General features: G+C 38.3%; 1 protein-coding gene across 1 annotated transcript in view; it reads left to right on the top strand.

The window, feature by feature from the left end:
- Positions 1-19,188, top strand: part of hsf2 (heat shock transcription factor 2) — a 41,414-nt gene extending 22,226 nt beyond the window's left edge. The window contains exons 6-12 of the mRNA XM_073057374.1: positions 1,025-1,086; positions 3,256-3,337; positions 3,433-3,563; positions 5,737-5,976; positions 7,180-7,285; positions 17,469-17,538; positions 18,519-19,188. Of these exons, the coding sequence (XP_072913475.1) occupies positions 1,025-1,086; positions 3,256-3,337; positions 3,433-3,563; positions 5,737-5,976; positions 7,180-7,285; positions 17,469-17,538; positions 18,519-18,811 (984 nt within the window). The 3' untranslated portion in view covers positions 18,812-19,188. The remainder of the gene's footprint in view (positions 1-1,024; positions 1,087-3,255; positions 3,338-3,432; positions 3,564-5,736; positions 5,977-7,179; positions 7,286-17,468; positions 17,539-18,518) is intronic.
- Positions 19,189-20,462: the final 1,274 nt, after the last annotated feature.

The raw sequence follows: 20,462 nt of genomic DNA, 5'->3' as shown, positions 1-20,462 counted from the left end.
TCACTTGTCCTTAAGCTATCATCTGCTTTGCTTTTTTCAGAAGAAGCATCTGTAAACTAATTTTGTTTATTTTCCTGCATTAAAATTAGTATAGTTTATTGTCATGTAAGAACATAAGAAATAAGAGCAGGAGTAGGCTATCTGGCCCGCCAAGCCTGCTCCGCCATTCTGGACTCATCTCCACCTACCTGCCTTTTCCCCATAACCCTTAATTCTGCTACTATACAAAAATCTATCCAAACTTGTCTTAAATATGTTTACTGAGGTAGCCTCCACTGCTTCATTGGAATTCCACAGATTCACCACCCTCTGAGAAAATAAGTTCCTCTTCATCTCCGTCCTAAATCTACTCCCCTGAATCTTGAGGCTATGTCCCTCAGTTCTAGTGTCACCTATTAGTGGAAGCAACTTTCTTGCCTCTGTCTTATCTACCCCTTTCATAATTTTATATGTTTCTGTAAGATCCAGTCATTCTTCTAAATACACCTGGATATAATGGAAGTTCCTTCCATGAAACTCAGTAAACAGTATACACTGTAATAACAAATCTGCCAATAAATACAAGTGCAGAACAGAGCATAGAGTGTTTTGCAATCTGAAGCAGTGCAAAAAGAACTGTTGAAGTGACAATAGAATAATAGAGAGAGCGAGAGTTAAGATTTCAAGAACATGGTTACACCAACAGGAAGAGGGTGTGAAAGAGGTGATTGGTTCGAAAGTCTGATAGAAGAGAGGAGTAAGTATATAAGTAGTGGTTCTTAAGTATAGGCCTCTGAGCTTCATATAATGTCTAATGCTTTTGCATTTTTAAGAAATGGTTAACTACTTTTGTTTAGTGTTTACACAGTATTACATGGATCTCCTAGATAGTAACACCAGGAGAAAATCAGATATTTCTTACTGTTAGTGTAGCAGTGGTTGTGTGAACATATTTACAGCTGTCTATAACTTTGTTAGGGGAAAGATACTGACTTTTCAGACTTGTAGTTGAAAATTCAAAATATTTACACTCCCTGTTTTTCAGATTATTAAATTTATCGTTAGTTTGGTGCAGAATAACCAAATTGTAACTTTGAAGCGGAAGAGGTATGCATGTCTATTTTGCAAATATATTTTTTCACATTGGGGTGTGTTTTTGTTTCAGTCATGTCCCAATAATTTGAAAGCATTCAGGTCTCCATGTAATTGTATTTGGTTTGTAAATATAGCTTTGAATGAAAAATCTTTTGAAACATTAGTTGGTAGAATGGTAAGTGTTAATTTCTGGATATTCAAGCTCATGAGAATAATGTTCTTTAATTTACTTCTCAAGAAATTTCAGAAAGTAAACCGTATTATTTTGTACATAGTGCAATGTTTATTGACTTAAAGTATATAAGAAAATGTGCTTTGTTGTAGCTGCTTTTAAATTTCAATTTTTAACTTCAGTACGAAATTCCTCAAGACAGCTGCAAATTGGCATATCTTAGCACCTCAATATGTACTGTGAAATCTTATCAATTTTTCATTTATAGTAGCTTTTAATTTCAAATTTGGATTACATCCTGCCTTCTGTCACAAAAGTTGTTTACTTGTACAGTTTCAGATAAATGCTTGATGATTACCAGTAACATACTGACTTTGTGAGTGACAACAAAAATAACGCAATCAGAATTTGGTTTGCTATCACTGACATATGTCATGAAGCTTGTTTGGTGGCAGCAGGACAGCGCTATACAGAAAATATACTACAAATTGCAATAAGAAATGTATATACATTAAAAAAGAGCAAAAATAGTGAGGTAATGTTCATGGGTTCATTGGCCGTTCAGACCATTGATGGCAAAATCTAATGGCAATTGATTGCTGTTTTGAAATACTGCTGAGCCATATGGATTATTTGTCTGTTTTGTAACAAGCAGTTTGTAATTTAAATGGCAGTGCGTAGACCTTTAAATATTTCTGCCGTTAAGCTCTGCTTATTTGAATAAAAACATGTATATAGAATGATACAGATTGAAGCAACATTTTTCTCATGCAGCTTGATAGTTCGCCGTGGTTATAGCAATCAGGCAGTGAATGTTTAAAATCCCTAATATGAAAGTACATAAATATATGGTACAACTTTCTTTTTTTAATATAGGGTTCAAATACCACATGACAACAATTTGTCATGCAAATGTAGTTCTGATTGCTAATTTTTTTAAAACAATGTCAGATTTGCTGTGAGGTGTCTGACTATCATTATTTTAGAGAGGTCACTTCAGTTTTTGATTTATAAAGGGCAGTACAGAGTTAATAACTCTGAGGTGCATTGTTAACTGTGCTTATTCTTCCTTTGGTCTACTCAAAATGAATGTTTATATAAAAACTGTTGGGCATTTTCTTGAAGAGGTAAGAAAATTTATATTCTCCCAGAAATCTGAGTTTTCAAGACCTCAAAATGTTATCCATCAGGCTGAAATTAAATAACTCGTGAAGCAAACTGTTAGTAGTAAATTCACTGCTGTATGGGAGTTAGATGACGCCATCATTTGTATCCACTTAGTAATTTAATAGAATTTTGCGTTATGTAAGTGAAAGAATATTTCTGGCTATGATTAGGATATAATGTATTTATAGGGTGATAGAAAAGAACAGCATGGAAGCAGGTCCTTCGGCCCATGTAGTTCATGCCGAGCCATTTAAACTGCCTACCCCCATCGACCTGCACCAAGATCATAGCCTTCCATGCCTCTACCATCCATCAACCTATCCAAACTTCTCTGAACATTGAAATCGAGCTCACATGCATCACTTGGACTGGTAGCTCGTTCCACACTCTCAAACGTCCCTCTGAGTGAAGAAGTTTCCCTTCATGTTTCCCTAAAGTTTTCACGTTTCACCCTTAACCTGTGATCTCTAGTCGTAGTCCCACCCAGCCTCAGTAGAAAAAGCCTACTTGCATTTACCCTTCTATACCTGTTGTAATTTTGTATGCCTCTATCAAATCTCTGAATCTTCTATGTTCCAAGGAATAAAGTTCTAACCTATTCAATCTTTCTATATAACTCAGGTACTCCTGACCTGGCAACAAGCTAATATTTAACAAGCTACAGTAATATTCTTTATCAATCAAGTGCCTAGCCTTCCAATTTATTTTTTGTGTATATTAATAAATCCAGAAGCTAGAATTGCACAATCTAGTTAGTTCAGTTTTACTATTTCATGCTTGGTTCTTAGATTAACTTGGTTCATATTTTAAGCTTGTACATAACTTTTCTTTCATTACTCTAGGCCAATAATGATTAATACCTCTGGACCTTCTAAGCCAAAATACTTTCATCACATAGTCAAAGAACCTGATGATGCGACTCATGTAAATAAGCACCTTTTTGAAGTTTTAACTTTTTTTTCCACTTTTTAAGATGTAAGGTTGGAAATGACTTTTAAAATTTATGTCTTTCTTGTTAGGTACCTGTGCATGGACCAAATGGTGTAAAGCAGTGTGTTAGAAACTTAGATGATATTGTCATTTGTGACATCACAGACAGGCCAACAGAAGAATCTGAAAAGGATGAAGCATCTGTATTTGCTACTAATGAGTATGATTAATTCCCAATTGTTATTTTGCATACTGTGATTGTTGTATTACAGTATTCAGTTGCAGAAATGTTCTTAACTGTAAGTGTAAGACTTGGAAATAAGAAGGGGCCATCACTTTGGGTTATACTACATTCCTGCCCATCCAGCAGTCAATGAGTGATGATGAGTGTATATATGGGCTTATCACAGAAATGTGCAAGAATAATAGGGTTAAAATTATGGAGGATTCTACCTTCATTGTTATAAACTATTGATCCTTCTGTTGACTTAACCTTGATGTGAGGGGCTTAGATGGAGAAGAGTTTTTAATGGTGTATCCAGGACAATTTTTGAGCCAATATATGGATAGTCTACTACTTTCATGAAATTAAATAAGGCAAGTGATGGAGTGGAATAGTGATCATAATTCTGTAAGTTCTAAGATAATAATGGAGAGGAAGACGTATGAGCTGTAAATTAATATTCTAAATCGTGGAAAGACCAATTTTAATAATATACAACAGAACCTGGTGAAAATGGATTGAGAAGCACCTGCTTGCAAGTAAAACAGCATCCAACAAGTGTGAGTCTTTTAAATGGGAGATAGTTAAAATTCAGGGCCAGCAAGTTCCTCTGAGGTTGCACGGTAAAGAGTATCGGAGTCTAAGTATTCGAATTGGAGCTTCAGCACAAGTGAATAGGATGGTTAAGAAGGCATTTGGCATACCTAGAATTAGCATCCTGAGATATATAAAAGCAGGAAGATTCTGGGACAACTTGTTGAATCACACTGGAGAGCTTTGTGCAGTTCTGGTTGGTATGCTGTAAGAAGGATGTGTTTGTAATGGAAGGTGTACAAGTTGTTGCCTGGGATGGAGCATTTTAGCTATAAGGGGAGGCAAGGTAGGTCAGGTTTATTTTTCTTGGAGCTGAGCATGTTGCAGGGAAATCTGATTGAGGTATGCAAAACTGGAGGCATTAGAAACTTTTCTTAGAGGTGTCTATAACTAGTGGCCATGGGTTTAAAGATACATGGTTGAAGTTTTAGAGGAGATTTGAGATTGAATTCTTTCATCTAGGGGGTGGGGAAGAAGTGCTGTAGGATCTTGACTGTATTTGTCAGCTTCTTAATTTTCATCCTTAAAATTAACAATGAAAAATCACAGGATAAACAGCCAAGTTCTGTTCAGTTTTGTGTGGTATAATGTCCTTCTAAATATGCACCTTTTCTACTTACTTTTAATGTCATAATATACATAAGATTCATAGATAGAACATGAATAAACAGTTAACGTTTCAGGTTGAGAACCTTCTTCAGGACTGGAAAGGAAGGGGGAAGATGCCAGAATAAAGAGGTTAGAGGAGAGGAAGGAGGATAACTAGAAGGTGACAGGTGAAGCCAGGTGGGTAAGAAAGGTAAAGGGGTGGAGAGGAAGGAACAGAACTTTCAAATCAGATCTGATTGTGTTGTTCAGGATACACAAAAAAAAACACACCATGGGAATTTCAGATGACTTCTGTGAACCTCAAAGCTCTCCAGTTAGTTTTGACTCAGACAATTATGAACAATTTTGGGTATGCTGAGACCTACAAAGTTGGTTGTTGCAGCATTATTTATGAAAATATAGTGTGATTAATGCTACTGCACAAAATGTGGCTTTGTACTGTGTGGAAAGTACTTCTGAGAATACTTCCATGTCTCTGCATAACTTAATGATGCCATTGAATCTGTTCCTCCAGATTTCTTTGGTATTAGGTCTCTACACCTGTAAAAAGTACTACAAAAGTAAGAACCTCTTCAATCTGTATTGTTTTTTGTTGTTTTTTTTTAAACCATACTGTGAGTGCTTCTAAATAGTGGCGGTTCAACAAGAGAAAAAAAATCATTGCAATGCATAGTTGGACTCGACAAAGCCATGCAACTTGGGAAAGTGTTTTGGAGATCCACTAACAATATTTAAATTGATTTATTTAAATTAAAAGATTAGTACCATTTGGAAAATGGGAATTTTGAAAGGTGTTAGATGCTGTACTTTAGCACTATTGCTGAAGATATGTTATAAAGTACCCAATTTGTGTCTTTAATTTTCTTTTCGTATAACTGTGTAAAACAAAATGTACACAACTTTAAATAAGTTCCAAAATTCAATATTGTTGAATCAATATTTTGTACATTCTTATTGATCTTTCCAGAGTTACAGAACAGGATGATTCTTCACATAAAGTAGTAAATACTAAAAATCAGGAATCACTTCCATCATCTGAGATAATGGATGTATGCAGTACTGACCAAGTTATGAATACTATGATAAACGACAATGTTGAAATAACAAATACCGAATCATCAATAAGTTCTGAAGATCCCATATCTATGATGGACTCCATTTTGAAAGACAATGCAGTTATTTCACAGAACATAAATCTTCTTGGCAAGTGAGTAAATGTGAGGTTTTATTTTTGATTTTTGATGCAATACAAGTTCAAAATCAGGTTTAATATCACCGGCCTATGTCATGAAATTTGTTGTCTTTGCGGCATCAGTAAAATGCAATACATAATAGAAAAAATGAGTTACAATAAGTGAGTGTGTAAATAAGTAGTGCAAAAATAGAAGTAAAAAAAGTAGTGAGGTAGTGTTCATGGGTTCAATGTCCATTCAGAAATCGGATGGCAGAGGGGAAGAAGCTATTCTTGAATAATTGAATGTGTGCCTTCAGGCTTCTGTACTTCCTTCCTGTTGGCAACAGTGAGAATAAAGCATGACCTGGATTGATGGGGTGGGAGGAGTCCTGAATAATGGATGCAGCAATTTTGAAGCACAGCTCCTTGAAGATGTGCTGGATACTATAGGGGCTAGTGCTGACTAAGTTTACTAAGTTTTCTGCAGATTAATTCAATCTTGTGCAGTATCCTCCCACATACCAGATGGTAATGCAGCCAGTTAGAATGCTCTCCATGGTACAGAGTGTTTCTGGTGATATCAAATCTCCTAATGAAATATAACCGTCACCATGCCTTCATTGTAATTGCATCGATATGTTGGGTCCAGGGTAGATCCTCAGAGATATTGACACCCAGGAACATGAAATCAATCACCCTTTCCACTTATTCCACATGGAACATTTTTTTTAAACTTAGAAGTGGAGATGTATTCTGTGTATTTTTACACTACATATTTAAAATATTACTGTGTGCTTACTGACTTGCATTTGTCTGCTTAAGTAGTTGCACAAATTTCTAGATTGTGATGTTTTTGAGATTTTCTTGGTAGACAAATTAATAAATCATTTCCTTGTATATAGTAGCAACAGCCAACACCATTTCTTTTAGGACTCTAGATGAAGTCAATATATGTTCATGTCAGAATGTACTTAAATATATACTGAGTTTGATGATCCTGTTGCTAGATCAGCATTGTGAGTTGTATTATGTGAAACTGCACACAACTGGCTCTTCCATGAGTATACTTTATAAAAATGCATGTATATATGAATTTAGTTTTTTTAAATTTACTTATGAGATTCACTGATTTTGTCATAGTATATGTCATAAACGTAGACTTTGTCCTTATTCAAAGTTCCATCAGCTTGAATCAATACCACATTAACAAGTATTAAACAATTTCTGGCCTTGCAGGGTAGAACTTATGGATTATTTGGACAGTATTGACTGTAGTTTAGAAGATTTTCAGGCTACGTTATCAGGAAAACAATTCAATGTGGATCCAGATATTCTGTCAGATGTAAGTACCCATCATGTAACTAGGTCTAAACTGGATTTCTCACTTGTACTAGATGGTAGCTAATTATTCATGAGATAAAACTACATCTTAGATTTTCTTTCTTTTATATTAAGTACAGTGAATTCTGGTTAATTGGGGCAGATGCTTATTTGGGATAATTCTTAAAGAACTAAAACCAATCGAGAAAATAGCTGGGATTTCCTTTGTCTGTTTGGGACACAGCGGCTTAATTGGGACAGGAGACTTGCTAAACAGTTTCCAACTAGCATCATTTGCATGCACTTATGTGGCCATTAGATGCCATGCTTAGAGTGAACAATTTTGAAATAGCATCAGTTGGGCATGTGTGTGTTCAAAAAGGAGTGATTTTTGTCACTGATAGTTGGCAAGAAATAAGAGAATTCAGAACTTTATGCTCACTGCAATTCAAGCATTTGGGGTTAGAGATGTGAGAAACAGCTGGGATTAAAAATGAAACGGTTTCACTAATTCAACAAGTCACGAACTACAAGGAATTCAAGCGTATCGACAATCATCTTGAATGTTACAATGAAAATAAAGATTTAGAGAATGCAACAATTTCTAACTAGTGTCAGTCACATGCACTTGTGTGGCCATTAGACTCTACACAGTGTCAAAAGTGAACAGTTTTTAAATAATGTTATTTGCATATGCTTGTGTTAGGTAACTCATTTGTGCCAATGAACACTGAATTAAAAAGTAGTGATTTTTAGACATTCAGGAAGGCAATGATGGCAGTCCATTATCTGCACAAAGTGTTAGTGTCAGAGGCGGATCGACCCGATGCAATAATGCAAGGTACCAAGAATTCAATAAAACCATAAAGCAAGCGATACTTTGTCAAACTTCACTTTTTATTCATAGCATGCTATGGGGGAAGTTACGGACTGATCTCCGAAAGAGACACTGCCCTCCCCCGAACACAATTCCACACAATTTATTACATTGATCATTACAGGAAATATTATAATTACGCGAGTTAATACAGTTTTAGAATAGTTTTGATCACATGCTAAGATACAATTAGATGTAAAATCATTATTGGTTAGTTATAATTATTGATGCCAAGACTAGCCTGGATACAACTTAATTTCCTCATATTGGCACCTCCCCCTGACACTTCCCTCTTCTCTCGAGCATTCTGTCCCATATTTAGTAATGCCTGGAGATGCTCCTTCAATCATACTATACCCGTATTTAGTTATGCTTAGCACTTTTACAGAACAATGCCTAGTGCGTCACCTATTGCCGGGTAGAGTTTCTTTCTGACTGCTCAATAACATAAGGTACCAAAAAGAAAATTGATCATAAGCTAATCATACCCCTTAATCCATTACCCCATCTACTTATCCCTCTACCTAAGTTTACCTTACCCTTCATCATTAGCGCTGTTTTTTTTTCCATTTACATTCAATCAAAAAAACACAGCAGCTAACACTATGAATTCCTCAGTCGATATCTTTTAGGAACTAATAGACAGTTTTATAGTACTGTAGTAATATTGGTAGTGTTCTAATTTGGTCTGTTTCATTTAAATACATAATTTGTAACTCAATTAAGTGTAGTTTGTCTTTTTTTAAAACTATTTCCATAAAACTTTGGCTAATAAGGACAGCCGCTTATTTAGGCCAAAATGTATTGGTCCCAATTAACCGGAATTCGCTATATTTAGAATTATGTTTATGGCATTTAACTCATTTTGCTGATAATCACTTTGTCTAGTAATCTGTTTATAGATGCTCGTGTGCATTAATAATATAACAAGATATGTGCCAAGAGCAAACATGAAATCTATTTTGTGCTAATAAGAAGCTGTAAGCTTCTTTCAGTTGTGTTGATACTAACTTCTTACAATAGATCAAATCGCTTTCTGGATTTGTTGCTCATCATGTCTTATTCAAACTGTCCAGTAATTATTCCTTCTCTAGTCTGGTCAAGTCAGGGCCTGTAGGGCCTGCTTCATCATGTATTCTTCATCATCCTGTATCAAAGACATTGACATCTGATGCTTTAGAACATAGAAAAACCTGTTAATTGAGGAAAAGCTTTGCTACAGTGGAGGAACTACCGCACGGAACATCCCCCCCCCCCCCAAGCATACAGGATTGACCTCTGGCAACAAGCAGAAGCCAGAACCCCACCAAACAATACAGTGCAAGACCCCACAGAACTGTTGCCAGATGGGGCACTGATTGACAGACGGAAGTGGTGCACTCTCACAGAGCGAGAGCGGGAGTTTGTAGGACGGGAGACAATATGGTGAAGTGGGGTTTAAAGACCAGCGAATCCTGTGAGTGTGGCGAAAGGGTGCAGAACATTGAACACGTTCTGTGCAACTGCCCACTCTCACCTGATTTAGCTGACACTGACCTGCTCAACATCAACCAAACAACACTAGAGTGGCTGGCTGTCTGGTGTGACAAGCTGTGAAATGAAAACAGCAAAATACAGGCCCTTCAGCCCACAATGCTGTGTTGAACATGAACTTTATAAATTACCTAGGTTTACCCATAGCCCGCTATTTTTCTGAGCTCCATGTACCTTTCCAAGAGTCTTAAAAGACCCTATTGAATCCACCTCCACCACCCTTGCTGGCAGCCCATTCCAAGCCCTCACCACCCTCTGTGTAATAATTAAAAAAAACAAAAAACACAACAACAATTTACTCCTGACATCTCCTCTGTACCTACTGCCAAGCACCTTAAAACTATGCCCTCTCGTGCTAGCCATTTCAGCCCTGGGATAAAGCCTCTGACTATCCACATGATCAATGCCTCTCATCATCTTATACATCTCTATCAGGTTACCTCTCATCTTCTGTCACTCCAAGGAGAAAGGACCAAGTTCACTCAATCTATTCTCATAAGGAATGCTCCCAATCCAGGCAACATCCTTGTAAATCTCCTCTGCACCCTTTCTTTAGTTTTCGCATCCTTCCTGTAGTAAAGTGACCAGAACTGAGCACAGTTCTCCAAGTGGGGCCTAACTAGGGTCCTATATAGCTGTAACATTACCTCTTGGCTCTTGAACTCAATCCCGTGATTGATGCAGGCCAATACACCGTATGTCTTCTTAACCACACAGTCAACCTGTGCAGCAGCTTTGAGTGTCCTATGGACTCAGATCCCAAGATCCCTCTGATCCTCCACACTGCCAAGAGACTTACCTTTAATACAATATTCTGCCTTTCTAAAGCTAATACCTGGCCTGACTTATAGTTGTCCCAGTTCCCAGAAGCTGATTCCTCACAAGGCAGAGATTTATTGCAGGTCCCATCTTGAAGTTCAGCTTGAGGTGGACTTTTACACTAACAGTACTGTGCAAAAGTCTTAAGGCACATATATAGCTAGGGTGCCTAAGAATTTTGCACAGTACTGTATTTGTCCACTTGAGTGGAGAGCGAGTTTGTAAATCTGGCTGGAGCAAACAATCTTGGAAATGGCAACCATAGGTGGCAGAGGAGGTGTGCCAGGGAGGGGGACCTTCGAATCACTCAACCTAGCAACTCCCAGTTTAACCCTAGCCTAATCGTAGGACAATTTATAATGACCAGTTAACATTCAAACTCCTTATAGATGACATCAGAAATGAACACCCTTGACGCCTGAGCTGTAATAGCTTTGTGCTAATGGCTTTGCTACGTCGGCCCCCTGTCACAAATGACTCTTGTCAGATAGTTTCTTGTGCAATGAGTATATAAGTTATTGTTTCATGAAATAGAATAAATCAAGAAATAACTCTGAGTATATTGTAGCAGTAAGGAAACACCAACCAGCAATATAGAGTAGATATATAGCCAGTGCAGCTTGTCATTGCATACTTGTAGCTTTGTGAGGTTTTTGAATTTTGGGAACTAAATCCAAATGAATGTAGTTGAAAAATGAATGCTTTAGTTTTGTAATATATCCATAAGAATACCAGATAAGAGCAGAGTTAGGTAACTTGGCCCATCGAGTCTGCTCTGCCATTTTATCATGATTGAGTCATTTTCCCTCTGAACCCCACTTTCCTGCTGTCACCCCATAACCTTTCATGCCCTGACTAATCAAGAACCTATCAACTTCCGCTTAAATATACCCGATGACCTGGCCTCCACGGCCGCCGGCTACAATGAATTCCATGGATTTACCACCCTCTGGCTAAAGAAATTCCTTCTCATCTCCGTTCTAAATGAGTGTCCTTTTATTCCAGGGGTTTCTATTCCATGGAGCCTTGCCATTAACCAAGGGGTCTGTGGACTCCATATTTGGAAACCCCTGCTCAATTCTGAGGCTGCTTTCTGGTCCAAGTCTCCCCCACCATAGGAAACGTCCTCTCCACATCCACTCCGTTCTCTTAAATTCCAGCAAGTACAGGCTGAAAGCCATCAAAAGTCATTCAATAACCCTTTCTTTCCCATAATCATTCTTTTGAACCTCCCCTGAGCCCTCTTCAGCACATTCTTCCTTAGATAGGGGACCCAAAACTGCTTACATTAGTGAGACCTGACCAGTGTCCCATAAAGCCTCAGCATTACACCCTAGCTTTTTGTACTCTAGTCCATTCAAAACGAATGTTAACATTGCATTTGCCTTCCTCACCACCGACTCAATCTGAAAGTTGACCTTTAGGGAATCCTTCACAAGGACTCCCAAGTCTCTTGGGAATTTTCAAATTTCTGCCCATTTAGAGAATAGTCTACGTTTTTGTTCCTTCTGCCGGAGTGCATAACTGTACCTTTCCAACACTATTCTATCTGCCACTTTGCTTATTCTCCTAATCCAAGTCCTGCTGCAGCCTCTCCGCTTCTTCAATATTACCTGCCCCTCCACTATTGTTCGTAAACCTGGCCACAAAACCTTCAATTTTGTCATCCGAATCACTGGCATATAATGTGAAAGGAAGTCCCTGCAGAACACCGCTAGTCACTAGTGGCCAACCAGAAGAGGCTCCCACTCTGTCTCCTACCAATCAGCCAATGCTCTATCAATGCTATTATCTTTCTGTAATGCCATGGACTCTTAACTAGTTAGTCAGCCTCATGTGTGACACCTTGTCAAAGGCGTTCTTAAAACCCAAGTACACAACATCCACCAACTCTCCTTTGTCTATCCTGCATGTTATTTCCTCAAAGAATTTCACAACAGATATGTCAGGCAATATTTTCCAGAAACCATGCTGACTTCAGCCTATCTTATCATGTGCTTCCAAGTACCCTGAGACCTCATCCTTGCCAATCAATTCCAACATCTTAATAACCACTAAGGTCAGACTAACTGGCCTATAATTTATTTTCTTCTGTCTTCCTCCCTTGAAGAGTGGAGTAACATTTGCAGTTTTCCAGAATCATGCCAGAATGCAGCGATTCTTGAAAGATCACTACCAGTACCTCCACAGTCTCCCCATCCACTTTTTTCAGAACCCTGGACTGTAGTTCATCTGGTCCAGGTGACTTATCCCCCTTCAGACCTTTTAGCTTCACAAGCATTTTTCCCCAAGTAATAGCACTTAGACATACTTCTGCCCCCTGGCACTTTTGAACTACCAATGTACTGCTATTGTCTTCCACAGTGAAGATGGATGCAAAATACTTAATTAGTTCATCCACATTGTCCCCCATTACTACTACTTCAGTGTTATTTTCTGATGTCCACTTTTGCCTGTCTTTTACTCTTTTATATATTTGAAAAAACTTGTGCTAACCTCTGGTAATATTGGCTAGCTTATCTTCATGTTCCTTCTTTATGACTTTTTTTAGTTAGACCATAAGACATGGGAGTTGAATTAGGCCAGGGAGTCTGCTCAACCATTTCATCATGGTTGATCACGGACCTCATTCAATCCTTTACACATGCCCCCTCACCATATCCCTGGATGGAATCTATCAACTTCTGCTTTAAGTATACTTATAGACTTAACCTCAAACACAGTCTGTGGCACAGCATTCCACAGATTCAAGTTAGACACATAGAAAACCTACAGCACAATACAGGCCCTTCAGCCCACAATGCTGTGCCGAACATGTACTTATTTCAGAAATTACCTAGGGTAACCCATAGCACTCTATTTTTTTGTAAGCTCCATGTACCTATCCAGGAGTCTCTTAAAAGACCCAATCGTATCCGCTTCCACCACCGTCGCTGGCAGCCCATTCCATGCCCTAACTACCCTCTGCATTTAAAAAAAACTTGCCCCTGACATTTCCTCTGTACCTACTATCTGTAAGATTCACTGATCTGTAATTTCCTGAGCTATCTCTACCCCCTTTCTAAAAGAATAAAAGATCTGCAACCCTCCAATCCTCCGGAACCTCTCCTGTTCCCATTGATGATGCAAAGATCATTGCCAGAGGATCAGCAATCTCCTCCCTTGCCTCCCACAGTAGCCTGGGGTACACCTCATCCGGTCCCGGTGACTTATCCAACTTGATGCTCTCCAAAAACTCCAGCACATCCTCTTTTTAATGTCTATATGCTCAAGCTTTTCAGTCCGCTCTAATTCATCCCTACAATCGCCAAGATCCTTTTCCGTAGTGAATGCTGAAGCAAAATATTCATTAAGTACCTCCGCTATCTCCTCCAGTTTAATAAACAGTTTTCCACTGTCACACTTGATAGGTCCTATTTGCTCACGTCTTATCCTCTTGCTCTTCACATACTTGTATAATGCCTTGGGGTTTTCTATAATCCTGCTCGCCAAATCATTCTCATGGCCCCTTCTGGCTCTCCTAATTTCATTCTTAAGCTCCTTCCTGCTAGCATTATAATCTAGATCTCTATCATTACCTATTTTTTGAACTTTTTGTCAGCTTTTCTACTTGACTGGATTTTCAACAGCCTTTGTACACCATGGTTGCTGTAGCCTGCCATCCTTTCCCTGTCTCATTGGAACATACCTATGCAGAACGCCATGCAAATATCCCCTGAACACTTGCCACATTTCTGCTGTACATTTCCCTGTAAACATTTATTCCAAATTTATGCGTCCAAGTTCCTGCCTGATAGCTTCATATTTCCCCTTGCTCCAATTAAACACTTTCCTAACTTGGCTGTTCCTTTCCCTCTCCAATGCTGTGGTAAAGGAGTTAGAATTATGCTCTCCCACTGAGAGATCTGATGCCTCACCAGGTTCATTTCCCAATACCAGATCAAGTACAGCCTCTCCTCTTGTAGGCTTATCTTCATATTGTGTCAAGAAACCTTCCTGAACACACCTAACAAACTCTATCCGTCTAAACCCCTTGCTCTAGGGCAGTGGTTCCCGACCTTTTCTGTGCCCCACACCCCTAGGAAATGTTTGATTAATGTTCACACCCCCTACAAAAGTAATATCACATTTGAAGATGAAGAAGTCTAATTTCTAATTTTTGAACCACATACAATACTGCGGGTGAACAAATTGAACTTTAAAAAATAAGCTTTCAACTCTGTGCATAAAAAGCAAATATAAATTGAGCAATTAGATTCTAATTTATTCAGAAAAAATTGTAAACAGTAAAATCAATCCCAATTGTGAACATAAAATTCAATGACTTCTTTGTTCCTGCTTCTCATTCATGATTTTGTCAAAACATGGAACTTTCTTGCTGACTGCGATCTGCAGATCTGCCTGCGAATTCAGGCAATTCCTAGATTTTGTCTTAATGAACAAAAGAGAACTGAATCCAGATTCACACAAGTACGTTATTGCAAATGGAATGAGGACACGGAGTGCTTTTCCACCAAGTCTTGGGAACATATCTAGTGCTGCACACCAAAACTCCTCCAAAGTCTTGCTTTCAAATTGCATTTCAAGAGCTCGAATTGATTTGCGGACAAAAAGATCTTCCTTCAGCTCTTAATCACCTGACATTTTCTCCAAATTGTAGGAGTATGGATTCATGATCCATTCTTCTGAAATCTTCAGGTCTCCAGCAGCAAAATATTCATCAAACGATTCTGACAACATTTCCAAATGAGCCACAATTTCTTCACGCACAGTAGGAGTTATGGATCCAGCATCATCAACCATCTCTTCTAGTGAAGGAAAATTTAAGAGACTGCCTCTTTCCATCCTTCGACGCCAAAGATGTAACTTTTCTTTGAAGGCATTCAACTTTTCACAAGCCTTCAATATGTTTATCCCTTTTCCTTGAAGAGAAACACTCAGGTCATTCATACGAGTGAAAATGTCAGCTAAGTAAGCCAGCATTTGGGCGAATTCCTGTGATTCCATTGCCCCAACCAGATCACATTCACGCTCCTCCAGAAAAACTTTTGATTTCTTCCCGCATTTCAAAGAAGCAGGTTAAAGCTTGTCCTCGTGACAACCAACGGACTTCTGTGTGGAAAAGCAAAACTGAATGCTCACTTCCCAGATCCTCACAAAATGATTTGAAGATGCGATGGTTCAAAACATGCCCCCTGATCCAGTTGATGATCTTCACTCAAGTATCAAGGACTTCCTTCAAATTTAGAGGCAATATTTTTGATGCCGAAGCATGCTGATGAAGAAAACAATGGGTAACTTGCAAGTCTGGAATCTCCTTTTTCATCAATGCAGGAAAGCCAGATTTATTTCCAAGCATTGCAGGTGCACACAGTGCACACAGAACCAATGACTTTGATATCTAAATCATGTTTGGCAAAGAAGTCTTCCACCAGCTGCATCACATCCTTTGCAGTTGTGTTTGTTTTCAGATCTTTACAAAACAGGAAATCTTCCTTCACAGCACCATCATTGACATACCTCACTAATGTGATGAGTTGACTACAACTGGAGACATCAGTTGACGCATCCAACTGAATAGAGATTTCAAGAGGGCTAGCTCTGACATCTGAGATGACTTGGTCCAAAATATCTTCACTCAAATCACTGATTCGGTTGTGAATGACATTATTTGATAGCGGCACCTGTTCAAATTTTTTTCTTGCTTCTTTGCCCAGGATAACTGTTGCCATTTCCAGTGCACATGGCTTGATGAGATCTGCTGCAATTGTATGGGGCTTCTTGGATTTGGCCACTTTATATGCCACTTGGTATGAAGCAAGAAGTAGCGGTTTCTCAACAGAAACAAAACCTAATTTTGGAAGAGTTCCCTGTGAATCAAAACGAGCTGACTCGGACAGTGGGAGACTGGAGTGTGCTTGGGACAAACGTTACTACCACTTCTCAAGGCACACTGGCAGCAGGCTGACTGATGATTCGTGACTCGTCACTCAAGGACATAAGCTACTCTTTGTCGCACCGCCTGGGTGCGACATTCTTAGAGTGGAGTGACATTTGAAATTTTCCAGTCCTCAGGCACCATGCCATAGTCCAATGATTTTTGAAAGATCATTACTAACACCTCTCCAATCTCTACCACTACCTCTTTCAAAACCTTAGGGATGCAGTTTTATTATTCCTCTGGCCTCTTTGTCTAGTAATCCTATATCTTACCTCTTCTTTACATGAAAAAGCTTTTACTTTGATATTGTTTGCTGATACCTCTGACTTTACCTTCTCCCTCTGAAATTCCAGCTTGAGCAATTTGGGGGAAAGGTTTTAATTTCTACTTTACATAGATGCATCAGTAGCTGTAATTTACCATTGTCACCTTCTATTCCCAATACACTGTAACCTCTGCCACCCTTAGGACATGCATGGTGCCAGATCTGTAGATTTTCCAATGTTTCCCAGGGTGTTGCAGTAATAATAGGGTATTACTCCTAATGTTACTGCAGCATTCTTTTAATTTACTTTGTAAATTGATAATCAGTAGTATAAAAAATCCCAATGAAACTGACGAGCTTAAAGGAAATGTGGGAAACGGGCCCCTATTGAGTTTAAAAGGGGCACTGCAAATGGGGCCTGGGAAATTTGAAAAGTATGGGGAAATGGGGTCCTCATGATCTTAAGGGTGTATGGGGAAACAGCACATTGAGCATATGTCAAACCATCCAATAGCAGATTAATCTGTTGTACACAAGCATCTGGATGAACTTCCCATTTTATGATTTAATTCAGTAAGTATTGTAGAGAATCTTGTGGGCTAAATATTAATTTTGTAATCATGAATGTAATCTTATAAACTTAAATCCAAACTTCTGGGTGTAACTTGATGGGTGGTGAGTGAGCTGCTACTGAATATTATTAGAACTAAGTATACTTGCACCGTTTTTTAAAATTTAACGTGTTCGTATGATTTTCTTTTTAATGCCAGGTATCAGGAACGAAAGAAAGTCTTAATGGAACAGAATCCAAAGTGGATGAAAGCAAGTCTTCTAATACTGGTTAGTGGTTATAGAATCTGTTAAATATTTGCCATTGGCAGTTATAATAAAGGGTGAATTTTCATGTTTCATCCTTTGTCTAGTCATTGGATCAAGATAGAATGCCCAGTCCAAGACCAAACTCCATCACATTTAAGCTTGGTTGACTTGATGGGTCAAGTCGTTTGGAAGGTTAGGTTGCTCTTGCCTAATTTTAACTTTTTGGCAATTCAGACTTGAAACTGATAGGTATTTAGGCATAGTCGCATGTCAGAAGCCCACTGCACTCTTAGCGATCATGGAAAGATTGAAAGGATTAAAGTGGGATTTGTCTGCTGGGATTCCGGAGTCTAGGTGGTATAGACTAACTTGCTCGTGCCTGAGGAATTTTCTGATAAGCAGCATCGCTAGGTTAGACTAAGGCTTATACAAGTAAATTTTATAAATGTCCTTTCAGATGAAGCCACTTCTGTTCTGTCATGGCAGCAATGTGCCTCCCCTATTATCAGATTCAGATTCATTCATTTATCACACGTACATCAAAGCATTCAGGGAAAAGCATTTTTTTGTTGTAAAAAAACAAAGATATGCTGGGGCAGCCTGTAAGTGTAACCAAACATTTCAGTGCCCACAGTGTAGCCTGGGAAGTATTCTGAAGAGCATTTATGACCAATTTGTATCTATTAATTCCTTCTGTTGGTAGACTTGGAGTTCCATGTATTGGCATCAGTATACCCATTCAGAAGAAATTGCCGTCTATTAGACTCTTAAGACAGAGGAGCAAAATTAAGCCATTTGGTCCATTGAGTCTGCACCTCTTTAGATCATGGCTAATTTATTTTACATTCTTCTGCCTTCTCCCCATAACCTTTGATACCCTTACTAATCATGATCTTAACTTGCTAGTTCAATGTAGATTTTGATACTTTTAACAGTTCTATATTCAAGAGCTCATTTTGGGAAGGTCCAAAAAACATCAGTTGTTCCTGGTTTATTTGCAGGTAAGCAGTTGATGCAGTATAATATGTATCCTGTACTAGCTTTTCTGGATGGAACTACCTCAGCTATATCAGAAAAGGAACACATTGCTCCAAGCAATAAATATTCAATTGATGACAATCACCTGCAGAAAAGTGAGCTAGTAGAAGGAGAAAATCAGAAGAAAAAGACAAGTCAACTTTTTAAATTAGAGCCTCTCACGGAAGAAGAAGCAAAAGAAGAAACATTGTTTTACTTATGTGAACTGACACCGTCAAGTACATTAGATGGTGAAAATTCTTTACTGGACAGTTAGCCAATAAGTTAAAGGTTTGTATTGGTACATCTAGCAAATAACTAACTTAAAACTTGAAATGTTTAATTTATACTGTAAGATTGGTTTGTGTAGTTCAGGTCCTATATTGAAATTCTTGTAAATATGTTGCTCTCTTTTTGCTAATATATGCAGAGTACTTTGTTCCACTATATTCTTAATAACTCCATCAGAAATCAGCTCTATGTTCAAGTGACTTTAGTACTATTGCTGTGGCATTACTGAGCATTGTTTTATTTTTGTTACTGATGGCAACAATGTAAGAAATTGGAAAATCAATACCTTTGAACTTGTGTAAATTTTCTTTTTACCCAAAATCAATTTGGGATTATTAAAAGCACTACCCTACATTCCATAAAGCTTAAAGGGAATAATATTAATACTGCATGTATTGTCTTGTCAGCTAAGGTTTGGCCAATGTTCATTGATACATTGTAGCTGCTTTAATCAGATCCTTAATTGTCTAAAACTTTGAGTAGAAATATTATTTGAAAACATAGGATTCTATATTTTGAGGGCTAAAGGACTTGGAATAGAAATGAAATGCTTGAACTACAAAGCATGTCATTATATTTTTAAGTTAGCTTCAGGTCTGAACTACAGTGATGGTGTTCTGGTTTTGTTTTTTGTACGCACGGAAACTGTTTCCTTGTTTCTGTATGTAAAAGCCTTGTTTTCAGCTCTTTATTACTGACAGTACCTGCAGGGCAGGTTAAATAGTTTGCCCAAATGACACTGGAACAAGCAATCAGCTAAGGTCAGTCTGTGGCAACTGTATTTGGTTTTGTGCTTATTTTTGGCATAACCTTGAGGGTTATTTTTCCAATAGTGACATGTTTATATATTTGGAGGTCAGCACAGAAAAGCATATGTACAAAAATCAAGTTGCATTCAAATGAATATAATGTGGGAATAAGGTCAACAATGCATGTACTTTAGCTTTGTATTCTAATTGATCTGTGCCTACAGAACTCTTGGCTTCAGAGTAGAAATGAGCTTCAGCTTAGACTTGGTCTTTTGAGAAGTACCATACCATAAATAAGATTGAGGAGGTTGTAGGTCAGAGAAAAATCCTGGAATTGTACAAGCAAGATAGCATCTATAGAATGAATCTTTCCAATCAACTTTCACACTGCTGCCCTTGCACAAGTTTGCATCATTGTGCTGGTGCACCAAATGTAGATAAATTCTATAGTTTGCTGCTTTCTGGTCCACTAAATGCTTTCTTGGAGTGGGCCTAGTGTGAGGTTCCAACCATAAACAGTTCTTTTCTCTTATCTTTTCAATCTTTCCGCCTCTACCTCTGGAGATAGTCCATCCGGTATCTTTTATAGGCCTACTGATTCTCAGCTACCTGGACTATACCTCTTTCCACCCTGTCACTTGTAAAAATGCCACCCCCTTCTCTGTTCCATTCTAGAACTAATGATATCCTCTTTCTTCAAAGAAAAGGGGCCTTCCTTCCACCATCAATGTTGCTCTCACCCATCTCTCTTTGAGTTTGCACGTCTGCCCTCACACCATCCTCTAGGGGTAGTGTTTTTTGCCCTCACCTACCACCTCTGCATCCAGCACATAATTTTCCACCATCTCCAATGGAATCTTCTCTCCCCCCCCCCCCCCCCCCCCACTC

Source organism: Hemitrygon akajei, chromosome 9 (genome assembly GCF_048418815.1).
Source record: "Hemitrygon akajei chromosome 9, sHemAka1.3, whole genome shotgun sequence".
Classification (NCBI taxonomy): Eukaryota; Metazoa; Chordata; class Chondrichthyes; order Myliobatiformes; family Dasyatidae; genus Hemitrygon; species Hemitrygon akajei.
Note: the sequence above shows the minus strand (reverse complement) of the source record. Positions and strands in the feature narration are given on the sequence as shown.